The 19,489-nt window shown below is 36.0% G+C and overlaps 1 protein-coding gene across 13 annotated transcripts in view; it reads left to right on the forward strand.

The window, feature by feature from the left end:
- PIK3C2G (phosphatidylinositol-4-phosphate 3-kinase catalytic subunit type 2 gamma) overlaps positions 1 to 19,489 on the forward strand; it is a 333,879-nt gene that overhangs the window by 246,819 nt on the left and 67,571 nt on the right. For 12 of the 13 annotated variants that reach the window (XM_080599406.1, XM_080599408.1, XM_080599407.1 and 9 more), the window contains 6 exons: positions 2,561 to 2,741; positions 4,361 to 4,468; positions 6,729 to 6,821; positions 9,027 to 9,156; positions 11,323 to 11,459; positions 14,170 to 14,339. In XM_080599406.1, the coding sequence (XP_080455532.1) occupies positions 2,561 to 2,741; positions 4,361 to 4,468; positions 6,729 to 6,821; positions 9,027 to 9,156; positions 11,323 to 11,459; positions 14,170 to 14,339 (819 nt within the window). The remainder of the gene's footprint in view (positions 1 to 2,560; positions 2,742 to 4,360; positions 4,469 to 6,728; positions 6,822 to 9,026; positions 9,157 to 11,322; positions 11,460 to 14,169; positions 14,340 to 19,489) is intronic. The other variant, XM_080599400.1, reaches the window with a different exon arrangement.

Consider the following 19,489-nt stretch of genomic DNA (forward strand, 5'->3'; position numbering starts at 1 on the left):
GGGACTGAGTAGCCTAAATTTGGGCCATTTTATACAGCATAGGGTGTCTGAGACATCTGCATGGGTTTGGTACTGTTGTGGTTTAACCCGGCTGGCAGCTAAACACCACACAGCCGTTCGCTCACCCTCCCCCCCTCCCTCTCTGGGATGGGGGAGAGAAATGGGAAAGTGAAGCCTGTGAGTTGAGATAAAGACAGTTTATTAAGACAGGGAAATAATAATAACAACAACAATAATAATAATAATAATGATAATAGTATTAATAATGTGTACGAAACAAGTGATGCACGATGCAATTGCTCACCACCCGCTGACCGATGCCCAGCCTATCCCCGAGCAGCCGGCCCCCCACCCCGGCCAGCCACCCCTATATATTGTTTAGCATGACGTCAGATGGTATGGAATACCCCTTTGGCCAGTTTGGGTCAGCTGTCCTGGGTCTGTCCCCTAGCCAGCTCTTGCTGCACCCCTAGCCTGCCTGCTGGCAAGACAGAGCGAGAAGCTGAAAAGTCCTTGGCCTGGTGTAAGCACTGCTCTGCAACAATTAAAACATCAGCATGTTATCAGCGCTCTTCTCATCCTAATCCAAAACATAGCACCCTACCAGCTACTAGGAGGAAAATTAACTCTATCCTAACTGAAACCAGGACAGGTACATATGAGATATTGCCTCCAGTGGACCCATGCCTTTCCAAGGCAGTAACTGGAGGACAAATGGGATTTTCTAGGATATCTAAAATGGCACAAGGTATCTACATTTAAGCAAAAACCCAAAAGAATTCTGTGGAAACTCGGACTTAATGCTCTTGAAATCTGGAGGAATTAGTTTATCAACCACCATATATGATTGTGCTCTCAGCTATATTCAGTCTGTGGAGGGTTCAGGGTATGAATACAGCTGTCTCTGTGCTGGGGTTTACCTTCAACCAGGCACTGCAAAGACAATTTTTTTTTTTTTTGGACGATCCAAAAAGTAATTATTTATTTTTACCAAACTACAGAAAGAAATGTCATTTAATCTCCCCTGGAGAGTGCTGTTGATAAACTTCTCATATCTCTTCACTTTCATTTGTAGGCTTTTCTGATAGAAACACCACACATACTTTTGAGATTTTCAGTACTTACCAAACCTTTAGACGTTCACAGTTTCTGTGCAACAGGAAATGCTTTTCAGAGACCAGTAGGTGATAATATTCTGCACTGAGTTATATAGGAAAAGAGGACATAGAAAGGTCATTGCCTTATGAAAGGTGATAGGAATCCCTCATTACCAAAAGATGGATGAGCTGTGGTCGTCGTATTTTAATGCCTTATAAATGATTTGTAGAAGTCACAGTATCGTCATATTTTTTTTTAACTTTAAATATCAGTGCTTGATATATCATGTGCTTACTTTTTGTTATGTGTCATAGTCACATGTGATGTGCTATAAAGTCAACTTCTCTAATTTCTGTCCTGTGAAAACTAGAATTATTTGTTAGGTTTGAGTAACCTCATCAGCTAAGAGAAACTGCATTAAAATTCAGGCAGTTATGAGAAATTTAAGGTTTAGATCCAATTAATTTCTTAAGATTGAAGCTGTAGGGAGGGATGCTCAGAAAAACAAACAAAAACAACAACAAAAAATAGCAGTCCATCAGTCCTTTAGGGAAAGAAAATCCCAGGTAATGGGCAAGATGTTAGTGGCAATATGAAGTTGGTGATTCTATCTATGCTTACAAAAATAAATCAAAGGTGTACAAAAACTCTGGACTTCATCAAGGAAAAAATCACTAGTGATCAATTAAATTAACTACAAAAACCTAAACCTCACAGCTTTACTGGCCCAAATGAACTTAAAATTAGAGAGTACTGCATGGTAAACCTATGGAAAAATAAGTATGTTTTTGGTTTTACATCTGACTTTTATTTAGAGAATAACTCCAATTCCAAAGCTTTGACAAACTTCAGTAAAACTCAAAGCTGAATTTTTACTCTAGACCAACACCTATCAGTAAAAAAAAGGAATAAAGTGGGCTCATTTCACTCTTCTCAGAAGTATTGCCAATTTCAGAAATGTCTCCTCAACTTAAAATACTGAAAGCTTCTGGAACTGATGATACCACTGAAACTAAAATCGTCTTTAAATGCACCTCCTTGCTGAAAGATATGCTTGATTGTGTAAGTGTACTGGCAGAAGAAAAAAAAATAGAGTTAGGAATATACACTTAAAACTGGACTTCAAAAACAAACAAACAAAAAAACATATTTCATATTTTCACTTTGTAAAATTTCCTTGCAGAAAAAAAGGAGCAGTATAAGCACTGCAGTATAGACAATAAGAAATGGCAGGTTCCTATTGATTCAAAACATTTGAAATCTCATTAGTTCTCAGATGGGATCTGAGTACTGCCAACAAATAAATTTTTTTTTCATTCTCTGTTGCTAAGCTGCACAAAGTCACCAAATACAGATTAGTCTGGAGTGCATTTATTGCTCCTGCTAGAAGTGATATAAAATAAAAATCAGTTTTAGATACACAGATTTCTCTTTTTTCTTTTTTTTTCCCTCCTCCCTTCAGGCTGTTGAAGAATGCACAGAATGAAGTTCATTTCAAAATCTGGTATCGGAAGCTGCTGGCTGCTCTCCAATTCTCTGCTGGAAAAGCCCTGAACAATGAGTTTTCTAAGGAGGGGAAACTTATCAGAATTTTGGAAGACATTGCTGAAAGAGTAAAAGCTGCCAGTGACGCAAAAAGAAAGGTTCGTTAAAAAAAAAAAAAAGTATATATATTTCCCCTTCCACCTAAGTTTCTCAAGGTAATTTTATTTTTTCCAAAATGGCACCTCTTGCCTATAATGCCCTTTATTTAGATAAACCTAAGATTTGACTAGAATTTTTAAAATTTTGTGCTGCTCCGAAAACAAGGAAAATACATGTTTTTAGTGGGCCTGCTCTTACCATTAATGCTGTAGAGATCAACAGTTCTTTTAAACCATTTAAATTCCTTCATCCATAGTTTCTTAGATTTGGACGTGGTCAGAAACAATGACAACAGACCTGGGTAACTTTGAACTGAAAGGACTCATATTCAACATCTCATGCCAAAATATGTCTCCTGTAGAGGTGCAGTGTTTTTTGAAAACTTTGCTGAAAGTTGTCAGTGACACATTGAACATTCTTATTTCTTAAAGGTGACAACCAAAGTGGCCTGTGCTTAATATCTCAAATACACCAGAATTCTTGTCAGTAGAAAGCTTGTAGTCTTCTACAGGGGGTACAGCTTTCATATTGCATAGGTACGTTTCAAATTCAAATCTGTTAATTTTCTTAAACAGCTGTTGTTACATACCTGATGTGTAAAACACTTTCTTGCTGAGATCTTAGTGAGGCAATCCAGAAAGCCAGATAAAAATATGCCAGCCACTGCTAGTTATCATGAAAGTTATGAATTCTTTTTGCCTTGTTAAGGATTCAAAGATTTTCAAAGATTTTCAAAGGATTTTTCAGGATACTTTGTATTGCTACTTAAAGCAGAAGAGCAAACATGGAAGTAAAAAGAAAAAATATCTATTTGCAAAGAGAAAAATCCATGTAAAGAAACATAAATAGTAGTGATGCATTATATATTACTGATGTATATTTCAAATGATAAAGATTAATATCAAGTCTGTAGTAGTTGCTGTGACACTTGCAGTTAACACATCTACTGTTATGTGAGGGAGATCACAGTGTTGAGGCAACAAATTGTAAAGTCCAGAAAGGCAAAAAAGACATGGGGTGCAGAAGCACAGGTGGATACCCTAGTAAAGGGTTCTGAATCTGAACCTACATGACAGCATGAACTGGTAGAGTACCTAGGTAGTAAAAGCATTAAGGTGGAAAAAAATTACAGTTTTTATTTTTAATAACTGTACCTCAGTGTAACCTTATTAGCTGTTATAAGATTACATGGATACTACTAGTTCCGTGTACTAGGAATTGGGATCAGAATTGGAATCAGAATCACAGAACAGCTCAGTTTGGAAGCGTCCTCAAAGATAATCTGGTTCCAGCCCCCCTGCCATGGATAGGGATGCCACCCACTAGATCAGGTTGCCCAGGGCTCCAAGCCAACCTTGAACACCTCCAGGGATGGGGTATCCACAGTTTCTGTGGGCAACCTGCTCCAGTGCCTCACCGCCATCTGAGTGAAGCATTTCCTCCTAACGTCTAATCTAAATCTCCCATCTTTTAGTTTGAAACCATTCCCCCTTGTGATATCACTATCTGCTTGTGTAAGTTTTAATTAAAATGTTATTTAAAATATAGCAAGACAGTCAACAGTTTAAAAACTTCTGTTATATTCTTTCATGCTGCCATAATGATTCACATGTTGCAGGAGGTGTTAAAGATGGAACTCAGCAGACTTCAGCAGTTCTTCCAGGAGGTAAAGTTTTGTCGACTTCCCCTGAATCCTGCACTTGTTGTGCAAGGCATACAGGGAGATGTAAGTCTAGCTCATATGATGAATTTTTTTTTTTTTTTTTTAATATAAAGGGGGAGAGGGAATGAAAGGCTGCATTGACTGGGAAATAATCCTACTGGTATTTAGCATGAGTCATCTGGTAAACTGACATCCAGCCTAATCCCCCTGAAACCAGGGGCCTTTGTTGGAGGTAGAGGTACAGGGAACTGCTGGGGTAGGTGTTGCTTGTAAATCTCACCTCATGCAGCAGCAGCACATACTTCAAACTCTCAGCAGCTTTCTCCCAGCTCTGCTGCCCTGCTGTGGCATTGGGATTGGCAATGGCACTTGCCTCCCCTGAAACCAAGACTTGGTTTCCATTCTATCCATGTAGCTCTCGGTGGCAGTTTTTGTCTCATCTAAGATTCTCGCCTGTCACAGATGGGAGCAGCTAAAGATCTAGACCTACCTCTTTTTGCTTCAGTAAGACTATGCATATGACTGAGAAGTGCTAAAATATTAAATATTTAGAGTAAGTCACATGTCTCTATAACTCCTATAAAAAGTGACTTGTAAATAAAGGAAATCTTAATGCTGTCTAGCATTACTTGACTTTGACCACAGTACTAAGACTCAGTTATTCATTGTTTAGGGTGCTTTCATAACCAATATTATGCTAGAAATAAGCTGTTCCAGCTCTGGAAAAGGAAAAGGTATCCAGCAGCAAGGAAAAACAAACCTGAAGACTTGTATATATTATTGGTTAGAGGTGCCTAATTACAGCAATTTGTGCTCTATTTTTGTTCTCTGGCTCATTATCCACAGTGGACCTGATTCTAAAAAGGTGCTGATCCCTTCAGTTGTCTTTGACCTGTGATTCTCCAAGTAATTGCTATTCAGCCTTGATCTCTCAAAGAACAGAGGTCTTCCAGCACCCGCAGGTTTGGGCCAATTGTGGACAATGTAAGTCAGAAGAATTTGAAGCCTGCTGCTTCTCACTGCTTTCAGGCTTTTTGGAAATATTGACTAATGGGAAGGTATCTCACCATACAGTCATGCTATTTATACAGCGCAAGCTTGGCTGGACGTATACATATTGTTTAATTATAAGTATCTGAAAAGAGATATTTTTTCATTTTTCTTACATCATTTTAAGCCATTATCATTCTATAAATTTCTGCATCTTTTTGACTTAGCTGTATGTCAGTACAAGCATGCAAACTAACATTTTAAATGCTTATAGTAACCTCAAATTTAATTAATTTTTATATCATCTATTGATTTTACTAGCAGCCCAGCTTTATCACTAATGCATTATATCACAGTAAACTTTCAAGTACAGATTCAGACATTTCAATTGTCAAAATTCCATAAGGGGTCAAGATTTCATCATCATAATAGCTATAGCAGCAGTTGCAAGGGTATGGTGTGGCTAAGACAATATTTGAACGTGTCTACCATGCTTTGAAATGTTTAGTTGAAAAGGAATAGACAGCTGTGTCTAGTAGTGTTTTTGTTCAAATTAGCCTCCATTGCACTCCATCAAGTAAGCATAGCAGTAGCTGCTGTGGGGTGCTCATTATCTCTAGAAACCAAGCCATTAATTTACCATTGTCTTTGGCTGTGTTGTTGGTTTTTCTCCCCTTTTTATAATGATGATAATAATACTAGCCTAACACACAGGATTTGCAGTTTTTGGCTCATTAGTGCTTTTTAAAACCCTATCAGATCTTCAGGTGGAAGGAGCTGCAGGGCATGAGAGGTCAGAGTTTATGTTTAATTAAGATAAATTCCACATGAAATAGGTTGGGATTTTCAGAGTTTCCCATATCCTCATCCAGACTTAGGACTGGCATTAACAGGTTCTTTGCTTCCATAAAGATTGTATGACCTTGCAATTCTTTTGCAGAAAAATAATAATAATAATAATAAAAATAGGACTAAAGACTTTTCAATGCATTGCAGATTCTAGTTAGATCAGTCTTATGTATTTTTGTCCACTCAATCCCAGCCAAATGTTAGCATTAATAGGACTGCATTAAAATAAAAAACAGTTAGTATGTAAAATATCATCCATTCATATTATCTGATTACTGAGTGGAACAAATTGCCAGTGGAGAAAGAGTTTTTTTGTTTTCCTGAACCAACAAAATAGCCAATAAAATTAAGAATTATTTATTTTTGTTATCAGAGGTACTGAGAAGTATTGAAAGACAATATCTTTTTTTTTGGAGTTATTATATTAACCTCAAGTTTTCTATATGTGACTCTGTTGTCCTCTCTCACCTTTTTTTCCCTGAAGTCATGCTCATATTTTACATCCAATGCTTTTCCATTAAAAATTTCCTTCATCAGTGCAAATGCTCCAAGTGGAAACATCAATATTATTTTTAAGGTAAGTTATTCCTCCAATCCTCACTTCCTTTTGTATGTAAAAGTTTGATTTGAAATCCAGCTGATTTATATTTTAAATCTGGAGCCTGATAATGTTTGATTTGGCTCTGTTGTTCACTTTTCACACTATTTTTGACACTAGGACTTTCATTGGAATATGCCGAGAAAATGCACTCCAGTACTCAACATTTTGATCAGTAGAGAATCAAACGACTTCTTGCATTTGTTTTTTCTTAGTGGAGAAAATCAGGTTAAAATATTAAGTTTATATTAGTTTAGTTACCACACCAAAGTCAGAGAAGGGATTATTCAATATGACTGAATCCTGTAACCTTGTCCAACTCTCACAAATCAAAATACTAGAGTGTTAAAGACAGAGTTTGCTGGACGGAATCTAATTCCAATCCTATCAGACAGTGTGGGATAATGAGCTGAGGAATGGGGATGATGAGAGGACAGCAGAGGAGCTCTATTTCAGTAGAGTTAGAGTAATTAATCCAGAGTTCCTCTAGTTTATCGTCCAGTAATCACCTTCAAAGCTTCAGAGCTCAGGACAGTGCTTCTCCATCAGCAGAAGACAATATGTGCAATCTAAAATTGCTTCTCTTTCAAAAGAATAAAAGTGTTCTATAACAATGGATGTTGTTTTTTAGACGAAGAACACTGAAGATCATAAAATGTCTGATGGATACAAAGTGGTTGATGTTGCCAGACAAAGACATTATTCCTGGCTCTTTTGCAGTGTCATGTTCCAAACCAGAAGTCTAAAAATCGATAAAAATAAACTTAATAAAAAACATGCAGGCTGTCCTGAATGAAATTGACTTTCAGAGCAGTTATGATTCCCAGGGATTAGAAGCATACTCTCCAGGCATGCCAGGGGGAAGCTAGCAATGTTTTGTTTTCTGAACATTTAGAAAGCTGCTTCTTACACTATTTCACCTGAGACTCAGTGTTAAATAGGAAGGTTCCTACTTACTTGAGCAAATGCTTGCCAATGAAGCATTTAAACATTTGTGCTAGTTCTACCTAGACAGCATTTCCCCTGCCTGGTAATGTTCCAGAACTACCAATTGTCCAATTGCTGTAGGAGCAGTGTAATTGACATCACCTTTTCCTGACAGCAACCCCTTGTATTAAAGTATCTTTTATTTGAACTGTTCAACTGTAGTTCAATTGTTCATTCATGGTGGATAATGCATACATAAAATAATAAGCACTGTTGTTGTACTAAATTGTCTGCTGTGTATGTGAGGGTAGGAGAACAGGTAAGTGGAGAGATTAAGATTTTTCTCAGGTCTAGGTTCTGAGAAGAATTAATTGGAGTCAAGATTACCTTCAGATGAAAGAAACAGATTTTTTATTATTATTATTTTCAAAGATAAGTTTGTCTCCTCTAGTCCTCATTTAATGGTGGTAAATGTCTGTATATTGGAATGCTTATGTAAAAAGAACATAACAAAAGTGTAAAACATAAAAAAAAAAAAAGTCACATGTCTTTTAGATGGGAGTGGGGGTGGTGGGGAGACCAAAAAAAAAAAAAAAAGCAGGACTTGTTTTCACAGGCTATTTACGCAGCCCCGGTTGAAGATAATCTCTTCATTACCTCTTGTGGCTACAATTACAACCCCATTTCACTAAGATTATTGTTTAACAGACTCCTTGGGGAGAGCAGTCAGCACTGCATCCCTGTTTGAAACTGAATATGAATCATGTCATGGATAAAATATAAATTGATGATAAGATTCCTCTTCAGCCTACTGCAAGCTCCAAGTTGTGAAGCTTAACATGCAAATGCTATGGTCAAATATGCTAATATTTGCTAATGGTCAAATGCTGTCATTTGAGAAAAGGGATCTAGCATTAGGTAGACTTTAAAACGTAGCTAAATTAGGATCCTACCTCCAGATTAAGTTTTCAAACTGTAATAATTGCATGTGAAAAATAAACAGAAAGGCTGCAGTTAATCAGAGAGCATTTGCTACCATTTCTATGACTGCCAAAACTGTTGCTGCCTACATGTGCCATCTACCCAGTCCTCTTCCTGACACAGCAAAGATAAGTAGCAACTTTGAAGAAAAATAAGAGGCTTTTACTGCAAAATGAATGTAGCTATTTTGGTGTGGGAAAAAGTCCAAATAAAATACAAAGTTATGTCTGTGTGGTATTGAAGGAGAAGCTCGGATTTCTTGTGCTATTTTAACAGATAGGTGATGATCTACGTCAAGATATGCTGGTTCTGCAAATTATTCGACTGATGGACAACGTTTGGCTCCAAGAAGGACTGGATATGCAAATGATAATTTATAGGTGTTTATCTACAGGAAAAGGCCAAGGTCAGTTTTAGATTGCAAATATTACCCCTATCGCATTATTCATATCTCATGTAAATAGCAATAAAAAAATATCCTCCCTTTAACTTTTATTTTCATGGGTGTCCTGTTTATCTCTCCCTTCCACCCCCTTACCCCCTCCCCCCAACAAAAAAAAAGCTCAGAACTTTGGTTACTCAGGCCCTAAATTTTACACCTACATAATCCTGAATGTTCATTGCTCTCCAGAAGTGCAACCAAACTCAATGAATTTTGTAGTCTAGAATTTTCCAAAAGCTTCAACATCAGCAGCTTGCACCAAATTCTTAAAAGTAACTTCACACATAAAGAGGGTCTTAGAGAAAATTGTCCATAGCTACTAAAGTTTTAATCCTGTGCGATCCCACGTGGATGCTTAAATGAACCTAGAAACATGTGGCTACAGAAGGTACCTGTAGACAAGTGATGACAGCTTTGCAGTGTTGAATTTGAAATATTACTCTTGCGATTTATGCTGCTTAGGGCAAGCCTGACTCATCTGAAAGCTTTATTTCTCTCTCTTATGGTTGTTAGAGCAGAGCTGTAGCAGGGAAGCCAATTGCTTGCTAAAAAATTTTTACTGACAGCAATAAGCTTACTATTTTTCATAGACTCTCCAAATGTTTTACTGAAAATAATCCTTGCACAAAAAGAAGACTGATGTATTGAGATTACCTGCTGTACAAAAACTACCGATAATAATAAATATTTTAAAAGATATCTTTTTGTTTGTTTGTTTGTTTTTGTTTGTTTGTTTGGTTTGTTTTTGATGAGACAAAGAGAAACTGAGAGAGGGTGAGTGATCTAAAGGGACCCTAGGAGTAAGTATAGATGACCTCATGCACATGGCAGGTGGTTAAGGTGACCTGAAAAAGACTCCTCCCTTCTTTGTAAAGATGGGAGTCAAAGCCTAAAGGCTTCTTCTTCAAACACAAATGACACAAAGAATATTATTTCTGAACATAATATTATAGTCTCTCTGATATATGAGCAGTTAATTTGATTTTACTAAGAAAGATACAGGAAACCTGCAAATAATATTCTGTCTGATGGTCTCTTCCTTTCAGCACCATAGTAGCAGAAAACCTCCCAGTGACTCTCAGATTCTCCTCACAATGCCTTTCCTTATGAATTACAATAGTGTTAATATAACTGATTTACAGTTGATCATTAGGGATAAAGGGATCAAGTGACATGCCTGTGGTCATACAGGGCATGTGCTAAAGTTCACATGTATACACAGGTCTTCCATATCCTGGGCTATCACCTTGTTCCATGGGCCACATTTTCCACACAAGGGGGATAGAAGATGGCAATTGTGTAGTCATGGGAACACAGAAATCACTTGAGTCTCAAGCAGACACAGAAATGTGAAAAGCAGTTAAAGCACTGGTAGGATGCCACTTTCCAGGCGTGGTATTGTAGGGGAGCCTGTCACCAATTAAAATCGTTAGAAGTTCTTCTTGTAATGCAGAGTTTCAGAATAAGGTGCCAGGGGACCACACACAGGAACAGTGACAAGGCTGGCAAGCCAGGTCTCAGTTCCAAAAAAGGAATTAGTACATGCAGTAGAGACATAGGATTCAAATGAAGCATTGCAAAATGCTTGGCTTCTCTCTACATTTCAAAGACCTGTTATATGTCACCTTGGATCAGACTAATTTCTGCACTGTCTAGTATCCTGTATCCCAACTGCGATCAGTCTAATATACTGCAGAGAAAAGTCTGCAGCATTTTTTACAATAAGCACCTACGAAATAACTTTGTATTTCACAGTAAATATCTGATCTGTGTTTTTTTTTTAATAGATTTTTGTTGTTTGTATACGTATTCTACCCATTTTGAAACTTGTTAAATTGTTGGCCTTGTTGGTACCTTGAGGCAGTTATGTACACAATATTGGTATTAGTGTTTATATTTCTTTTTTGTGGAACTGCCACTTTTCACTAACTGACCTTTGTTTTTTGTTTCCTAAAACAAATAAGAATGGAGAAGATAGATTGGAATTTTATTTATATTCATTATTTTATAAGCTTCTAAGCATGCGTTTTTTCTGCATAGGATGATCCAAAAATATGCAAATGCATTAATGGTCGTCATATCTTTTTAAAGTTATGGGCTTCTCATGTGATCTCTTTTGTATCTGATTAGGATTGGTACAGATGGTGCCAGATGCCACCACACTAGCCAAAATCCACAGGGAATCCGGACTGATAGGACCATTGAAAGAAAACACAATTAAAAAATGGTTCCGTCATCACCATCAGCTGGAATCAAGTTACCAAGAGGTAACATTGTAATGAACCTTATTATACTTTTCATCCTTTACCATGGGAAAGAAGAAACCATAACAACAGTAAGCAGCAAAAATAAGTGACTCACACTCAGGACAGGCAAGTCACATGCATAGAAACCAGGGAATTGGCTTAAATTGCCATTCTCTTTCTAAAGAAATATTGCTCTGGATCAGGTGCATTATAACACATTTTCCATAATAGTGTATCATAGTGATATTTTGAAATATACTAGTGAAGAGAAGCTGATGCAGAAATTAAATTTTGAGCTCCAAAATATTTTTTTATGTCCAGCTCTCTAAATATTTTATTTTATAGTAACCATGCAAAGTCTTAGTGAATTTCCTGTATTTGGAAATGACCATGTCAATATCCACAGTTTTAGAAAGCTGTTTTATGGAAACTGCCTAGTCACATGATACATAAGATTATGCTTTTCACATCACATTGTAGGATCCCATGTAATGCATCTCTTTTTATGAAACCAGGCATTATGCATGAGCCAAGAAATTTAAAATTTTATTTATAGAAGCAGAGGTTTCCCTTTGAAAGGAACTGTTTCTATTCATTCTTTGTTGGCTGAGCATATTCTAAGACTTATTATAAAACTTTTTAATGTTTGTATTGCTGGGACAATTTTTGATCCCTTCTCCATGCCAGCAGTAGATCTGTTGCCAAAATTTTAAATGAATTTTAAAGGACAGCTTTCAGTGTTTAGCATTCTGAAAATGAAGTGTTTTTTCTATAAAAGTGTATTAGTAGGCAGATAGATTTATAACATAGATATGTTTGATAGTCTTTAGTGTTTTGTAGTTACTCCATAGGTTTTTGTTCACCCATATTTTCAGTAAGAGCATTTGAATTACTAGGATATAATCTTGATTCAATTAATCAGGAACAATCTGTATTGATTTTTTTTTACAAGTTTATAAATTTACACTATTATGGTAGATGTGCAGCCAACTTTTCAATTGAAAAGTGAAATAGCTATTAGTAACTCATTGAAAAACCGATTTGTTGCTGCTGCTACTGTTTGTAAAAAGTACCATTAAAGCAAAATATTCTAAAACCAATTTCTAGCTATTTTCATTTGATTTTTTGAATGTATAAAAAGAAGTCGGCTCTGATTGCATAGGACATGCATAAAATTGCTACTATATATTCACCTTGCGCTTGCTGATGAATGAACCTTTCTCTTTTACTTAGTAATTTTTTTTACTCATATAATACTGTGTTTAAGGTGCTCAAAAAGCTTATGCAGAATAAGCTTTAATGTCCTCATTATACAGTTGGGTGAACAGAATCACAGTAAGCTTAGGTGTTTTATCCAAGGTCATCTAAGTGGGTAAGTAGTACAGTTAGACATAAAATTCACCAGTCTCATGTTGTGGCCTATGTCTTCCACAGAGCTGTCATCCATATCAGCCATTGCAGGTGGCACCCTGTGTCTGCATGGAAATCCTGAATGACTAAATAATTATTTATGTTGTCTAATGTAGGTTTTGTCCAAAACCATAATGACCACAATTTAAGATTTTTTTTGGTATCTAGTTAAATGAATCACTTTGTGATTGATATTCATGTAATATTAAGACTTTTGAATAAGAACTGCATTTACAGTTCTTAAACTGTAGTAGGTAAGATTAAAAAAGACAAGACCCATTTCTTATGCTTTGGGGTAGAAGACTGGTCATTATTTGAATCAAGAGTAACTCTTCCCTCAGAGGGAATGCTGAATATGTGTGTTGTGATAGCAATTGGATATATTCTTCTAATAGGAAAAGTCCACAGTTGTTAAATACTTCTCCCTGAAGTTAGCAGTAAACTTGAAATCCATCTATGAGTGTCTGGTGAGCATATCATTAGCTTAACCATGTACTTCTTTCTGTGTCTGTTGTAGGCACATTTTTGAGAAAGAGCAGTGACACAATGTAGTACTGTAAAGAGATTCTTGGGATAAATCTGAATGAGCCAGTCAACTTACATGAAGCAGGCTAATCAGGAAAGTACACATCTCCACTATGTAAAAGTGCTTGCCAAAGGAGTAGGTTATAAACAGGACAGATAGACTGGTTGGGGGTTTTATCATTGTCTTGGGTTTCTCCACATGGAACTTGTTTTGATCCTATAGTCTATTCAGATTAGAAGATGCTATATGGAAAATGATTTAGCCTTTGCTATTTCAGTTCCTTTCTGTTAAATGGGGATGAATGCTTTGGGCTGGGATATTGTGAGACTTGATCAATGATGATTTAATGCAGATGAGTTCTGGAAAGAAAAGACCAATGTAGGTACAAAGCATTTGTGCAAAATAACCCACTTTCTTTACAATGCAATTTGTCCAATTAATGGTTTTATATCGTATTTCTAAACAGTTACTTTTGCAGTATAGATGCAGACTAACGAACATAAAATGTCAGTTTCCTAAAAGAAGCTTGCTTTTCTTAGGTACATTTCACCTCAGAAGTTTTCCACAGAATTCCAGTGTCTGTAAATCACAAGTTGAATACCTCATGCATAAAATTTTTGTTACATTGTAACTTTTCACTTTCTGTATTACTTGTTTGTTTACTACTGAAAACAGTCCTCTGTTTAAATTTTATCTACATTCTTAGCATTTGTAGAAAAACATTTTTTCTTATTAGCACCGCAAACAGCTATGTCTCTTCATAATTCTAATAAGTGTTTTTGTTTTATTAACTAGGCAATAAGAAATTTCTTTTATTCCTGTGCTGGCTGGTGTGTTGTCACCTTCATTCTGGGAATCTGTGACCGACACAATGACAACATAATGCTGACAAATGCTGGACGCATGTTCCACATAGATTTTGGAAGATTTTTAGGTCATGCACAGACATTTGGAAGTATAAGAAGGTTAGTATCTATAGTAACACATATAGTAAGTTTGAAAACAATGGTCTGAAATTTTACCACCTTGCCAACACCCATGAAAAAAAATACAAATAAGGTAGTGATTTTTTTTTCTGAAGTTTCCAGGACATCATCTTTCTGTTGTTCACAAAACCTTTACAAATACAGGAATGACTGGAAAAGTAATTAAAATGAGATGTTAGAGATCCCCTTTCAGTCTAAAACAAACAAAAAAAAACAAACAAAAACCACATCTAAATCCTTGTATTGCCAGAGATTTGAATTAGATGCAGCTCAGTCATGGCCAGAATAGTAGACTGGCCTATGTCAAAAGGATTCAGATATCTTTTTTTTTTTTTTCCTGACAATATTCCTATAATGGATCCAAAACAATAGATGTGTCTAATTGGCAACTTCCTTGCCATGTTCAGAGAATAAACCAAATTTTCCAAGTAGATATGGAGAATGATTACATTATGCCTCTGTGGGTGAAATTATAATCTTTTCATTATCTTTCAAAGTTTTCAGTAAGGTCAGGGTCTATTTTGCAAATATCTTGTTTTATGTGGACGAGGCTGTGATTTTTCTGTTTGTATTTATCTGTGGTGACTATCCCATTATAAGGATAAACAAAATAGTGTAATCATGTCTTCTGGTTCCTACTGTGAACATGCTATGGAGGACTTAATTGGGATGTAATAAAAGAAGATAGGATAATGTTAGTGTGTTCAGTGCATGAAGGAACTGTTATAGCAGAATAGAAAATGGGTGAATGATCCCTAACTGTGATGAGTAGTGTGTGTATGGGTGGTGACTTTCTTCCAAGTTTCCTAATAATTTCCAGGATTAATAGTTGGAGTTATTCATTCCCTTCCCTCCCTCCCCCCTCAGGCTGGCCTTTGACTATTTTCGACTATCTCAGTGTTTTAGACAAGTAACAGAGTGGGAGTATTGGTATGAAAGAAGCTGATGAGGCTAATAAGTACTTCTAAGCTAGGCAGTCAAAAGATTTAGTTGCAGTGCTCAGAATTATCATCGATCATTCAAGATATGCTCTCTTAATCCTGCTTATTTGCTGTGGAAAGAATAAAGCAGAGCAGAGTCATACAAAGATACTCATGCACACTCAGAGACAAGTGCTGCATCCCTCACTCCAGCAAACCGACTTCTGGAGCCTAGCAGGAATTTCCTTGAGCAGTATTTTTTCATGAGCAAAGAATTATCTAGGTGTGAAAGGCAGAACCAACGAAATACAAGGGGACACACAATAATCAAATTTAAACATAAATTATGTAATAGCAATAATAAAAACAGATGTTGATTTTACTGTTTTACCATTCAGTCTTCCTCCACTGTCTGTTCAGTCTATGAAAAAGACTTAAAGAATAATAACTTCCATAAATAGTGGCCATTTTTTCCCTGCTTCTCCATGCAGTATATTGCTCTTAAAATGTAAAATAAAATGGTGATACATTTTAGGACCTTCACTTAACTCCATCATGGTTCCTTAGGAAAACAAGGACTCACTTTCTGTAGGTTGTGAATGTCATGAGACAATGTTTGTCTTCCCTGTCCCTACATGCAGCTGAGCAGGTGCAAGATTAATAACTATAGTTCTCCTGAGTTGTATGCACCTTCATAAAATGTAGCATATTATTTGTAACACAGGAACCCAGGGATATCACATTTCAACTTCCCACAAACCTCAGGCTCTCTCAGAATTTAGAACCCTCCATGCTGTTTGTATCTATCCATTCCCACAATGCAAATCCTGAAATAGTTTTAGGCTCTGCTTTCTTTAATAGATCTTTATATTAGTTTTTTATTTGAGTTCTTATTAGATTTTTATTCGGGTTCTTTGCACTCCCAAACAATACCATGCCCCTGAAATAATATTGATAAAACAGCAACTAAATGCTTCTAGGTCTTCAGAATTATTTGTGCTTACCCTTGGGGTTTTGTACCATAGATGCTATATACACGCTTGTGAAGTTCTGGAGGTAGCTTTAAAGAATGGAAAGCATCTGATACCAATCCCTAAACAACTTTAAAAAAAAAAAAAAGAAAAGAAAAAAAAAAGATTATGCAAGTGAGTAAATGCTTATAGATAAGGAGTCCCTATCCGAAATGTTTAAAATGGACATTCCTTTAAAAAGTTAGGAAGATAACTTGCTTGCCACGATTGTCCATTTTCTGTTTTCAGTGAGTGCTTTTTGCCATTAGCAAGCTCTTATTCCTCATAAAGCTTCATAACAGTAGGTCCTCTCCAACATTCTGCTATGGGGCATTTCTTCTAGTGTAAAACAAAGGTATACATGGCAGCTTTGAGAATCAAACACTGTCATTCATGGGCTGCGGTTCTTTCTATCAAATCCAATATGAATCTTTAGAGAAACTTCTGAAGCTGATATGATTCATGTAGTCATGCTCATTTTTGTATTCAAGGGTTTAGTTAACTTTTCTAATTCCTGCCCCCATGTTTAACTGGTATCCAATAAATCTGCTCAGTTTAGAGTCCAAGGCAAAAGTCAGCAGCTCAGCTCTTCCTGATTTCAGAGGGAAGAAGAATCAGGAATTTTCTATCTTTTCCAGTTCCACGTACCTTCACAGTGCAGCAAAATATGTTCAGTAGTACTAATAGCCTATCTTTACTTGGGTCTCGGAACTAATCTTTCAGAAGAAGTGTTGGAAGTAGACGTATGATATATCTAACCGAAAGTGTAATAACAGAGTTTGGCAGAGAGATTATTCCCAAACTCACACAGGGAACTTTCCTATTGAACATGAGACTTTATTATCTTTTATTTGTTTAATGTTTTAATCATACTAAATGACACATTTTGTTAGTGGTAATAAAACTCGACTTCTTTCATTCTTTAATCCAGCCACTGAATTTGACCTTACATTCCCCTCAAGTAGAGAATTCTTCAGGAATACTTCAAACTGTATGAAGAAAATTCCGTCATTTAATTTCATATAACTGTCTTATTCTTTAACTACTGAGTATTCTAGGGCAATCATCTAAGACCCACTCTGACTAAAATAAGTGTTATATTATCCATGTAATCATACAGGACTAAGGCATCAAATGGCACTGAAGAAGGTGTCAGTCTAATGGCTGTACCTCACACACTTTCTTTGATTGTCTTTTCTTCCTTTCAGTTCTGACCAGTTCCTTTTGAATATTTCTTCATTGCTGAATTAGGATGTAAGATATTTATTTAAATCCTGAGCTAACTGAACTAATCCTAACTTTAGCAGTTTCATTCTCTCCACTACCAGTCACTTCAAGAACTGTTGCCTATATTTTTTTAGTCAATAAGTCTGAAAACTGATGGCAAGATATGAAGTAGTCCAGCTAATGGCACACTATATATTCACATCGTGATAACTTAAGTGTCCATTACTTTTTTTAAATACCCAGACATTGACCTTTCTTTCCCTGATCTGAATCACAGGGACCCTCTTGTCTCTTTGCCAAACTAATTCTGCTTCTTGGCGTGGTTTTCCCAGAAGTTAAATCTGCTAAGTTGATTTCTTCTGCAAAGTTAATTACTAGAAGCAATCTAGCTATTCCACTGGGAAATTCCAGTTTTTTGAAGGAAGTTTCAAAAATATGGGAAAATTATGTTTCCCACACTTTCTTCCTATGTCAGTATTTTCCTATACTAAATAGCACTTAAGAAAGTGTGAGCGTGTATAAAAGTGTCTCTTCTTAATTCAAAGGTAACACATTTCATTTTTAGGGTTAATAGTTAAAATTCCTGTCTTACTGGAAGTGTTTATTTGAATAAATGCATTCTTTTCAGGTATTTCTTTCTAAAATGTCAATATTGGCATACAGTCAAAAAAAAAAAAAGTATCTACATGTTTTCCATGTTTTTCCTAAAACTAGGAAAAATAGGCAAGAGATAAGTTAGAAAATTGAGAATTTCATATTTTTTCATTTTTTCCTTTTTTTCCTTTTTTTTTTTTTTATATGTATATATATTACTTAGAGTAATCCTTAAAGGAAGAGTCTAAAATGTGAAAGTTGAAAAATAAATTAACATACAATCAAACTGTTACTTTGGACTAGCCTGTATTACCTGCTGAAAAATTTTATTCTAAATATTTTGGTGTGCCTGTCTAGTAATTCATTTTCAGAAGGTTAAATTTATTTTTCCAATATGATCAATCTGGAGTTAGTAGTTTATGTGAGGTATAGAGTTCCATGCCATCATCCACTTTCAACATTTCCTCTGTGCTTCCTTCCAGAAATATGACTGAAAGCTTAGAAAGATTTAATCTCATTACTTAAAGCATTTTAGTAATCCAAATGATCTTAGTAAGATTATACAAGTGGTTAAAGTTAGTCATACATATAAGTCTTTGTGTAAAGACTGAAAGGTGAAATATGCATAAAGACATAAAGGCGAAACAGTGTCACCTCAAAGGTGACAAGGCCTAAAGGGGCTTGAATTTATGAGGCAAGAAGTCCATCACTTCCGAAGTTAGGTACCCATAATTGTCATGACTAAAACACCAAAAGCACAAATCAGGTCTGAAATATGTGACCAGCACAATTTGCAGTCTTGAGTTTCAGATGCATTTCTGTTATCTACGTCTGCTTTGAACAGTAGGTGTTTATTGTTGTTTTGATACTTTCTCTAATTATCAAGATTGGATAGTAGTTTGTGCTTTACTATTGGATATTTATTTTTCAGTAATAGCCTCTTGTGGAGGACATTCAGCTAAAGCTTTCTGTGTAAATTATATTCACTGTGCACTTTATATCCTTGATTTTATTTGATATCCTTTTTGAAGTACTCAGATGGTTAAGGGGAACATGTTTTTTCCCCATACGGTGTCTGCACTGATTTGACCCTGTCCACTTCTGTTCATCCAAGTGCATTGTTGTGCTCAAATGAGTTCCCTGGAACCCAGTTCCCATCTGTTGCCACTCCCAATATCCTTCGTGGCTTTTCATTCTGCCGAAGCAAGGCATTGACTGCTTTCCAATCTTTAGGAACAGACACTTTCCTGGAGGAGTTATCATATATTCTTGCTAACAATTATTTGGGCTAGAGAACTGATGCCAATGGAATTCCCTGCAGTTTGGGAGATTTACTGCAAATGAGTTATTTTGGTGACTTCCTATCATCTTCCTATTT

This window comes from Anser brachyrhynchus, assembly GCF_964034855.1.
Source record: "Anser brachyrhynchus genome assembly, chromosome: 1".
Classification (NCBI taxonomy): domain Eukaryota; kingdom Metazoa; phylum Chordata; class Aves; order Anseriformes; family Anatidae; genus Anser; species Anser brachyrhynchus.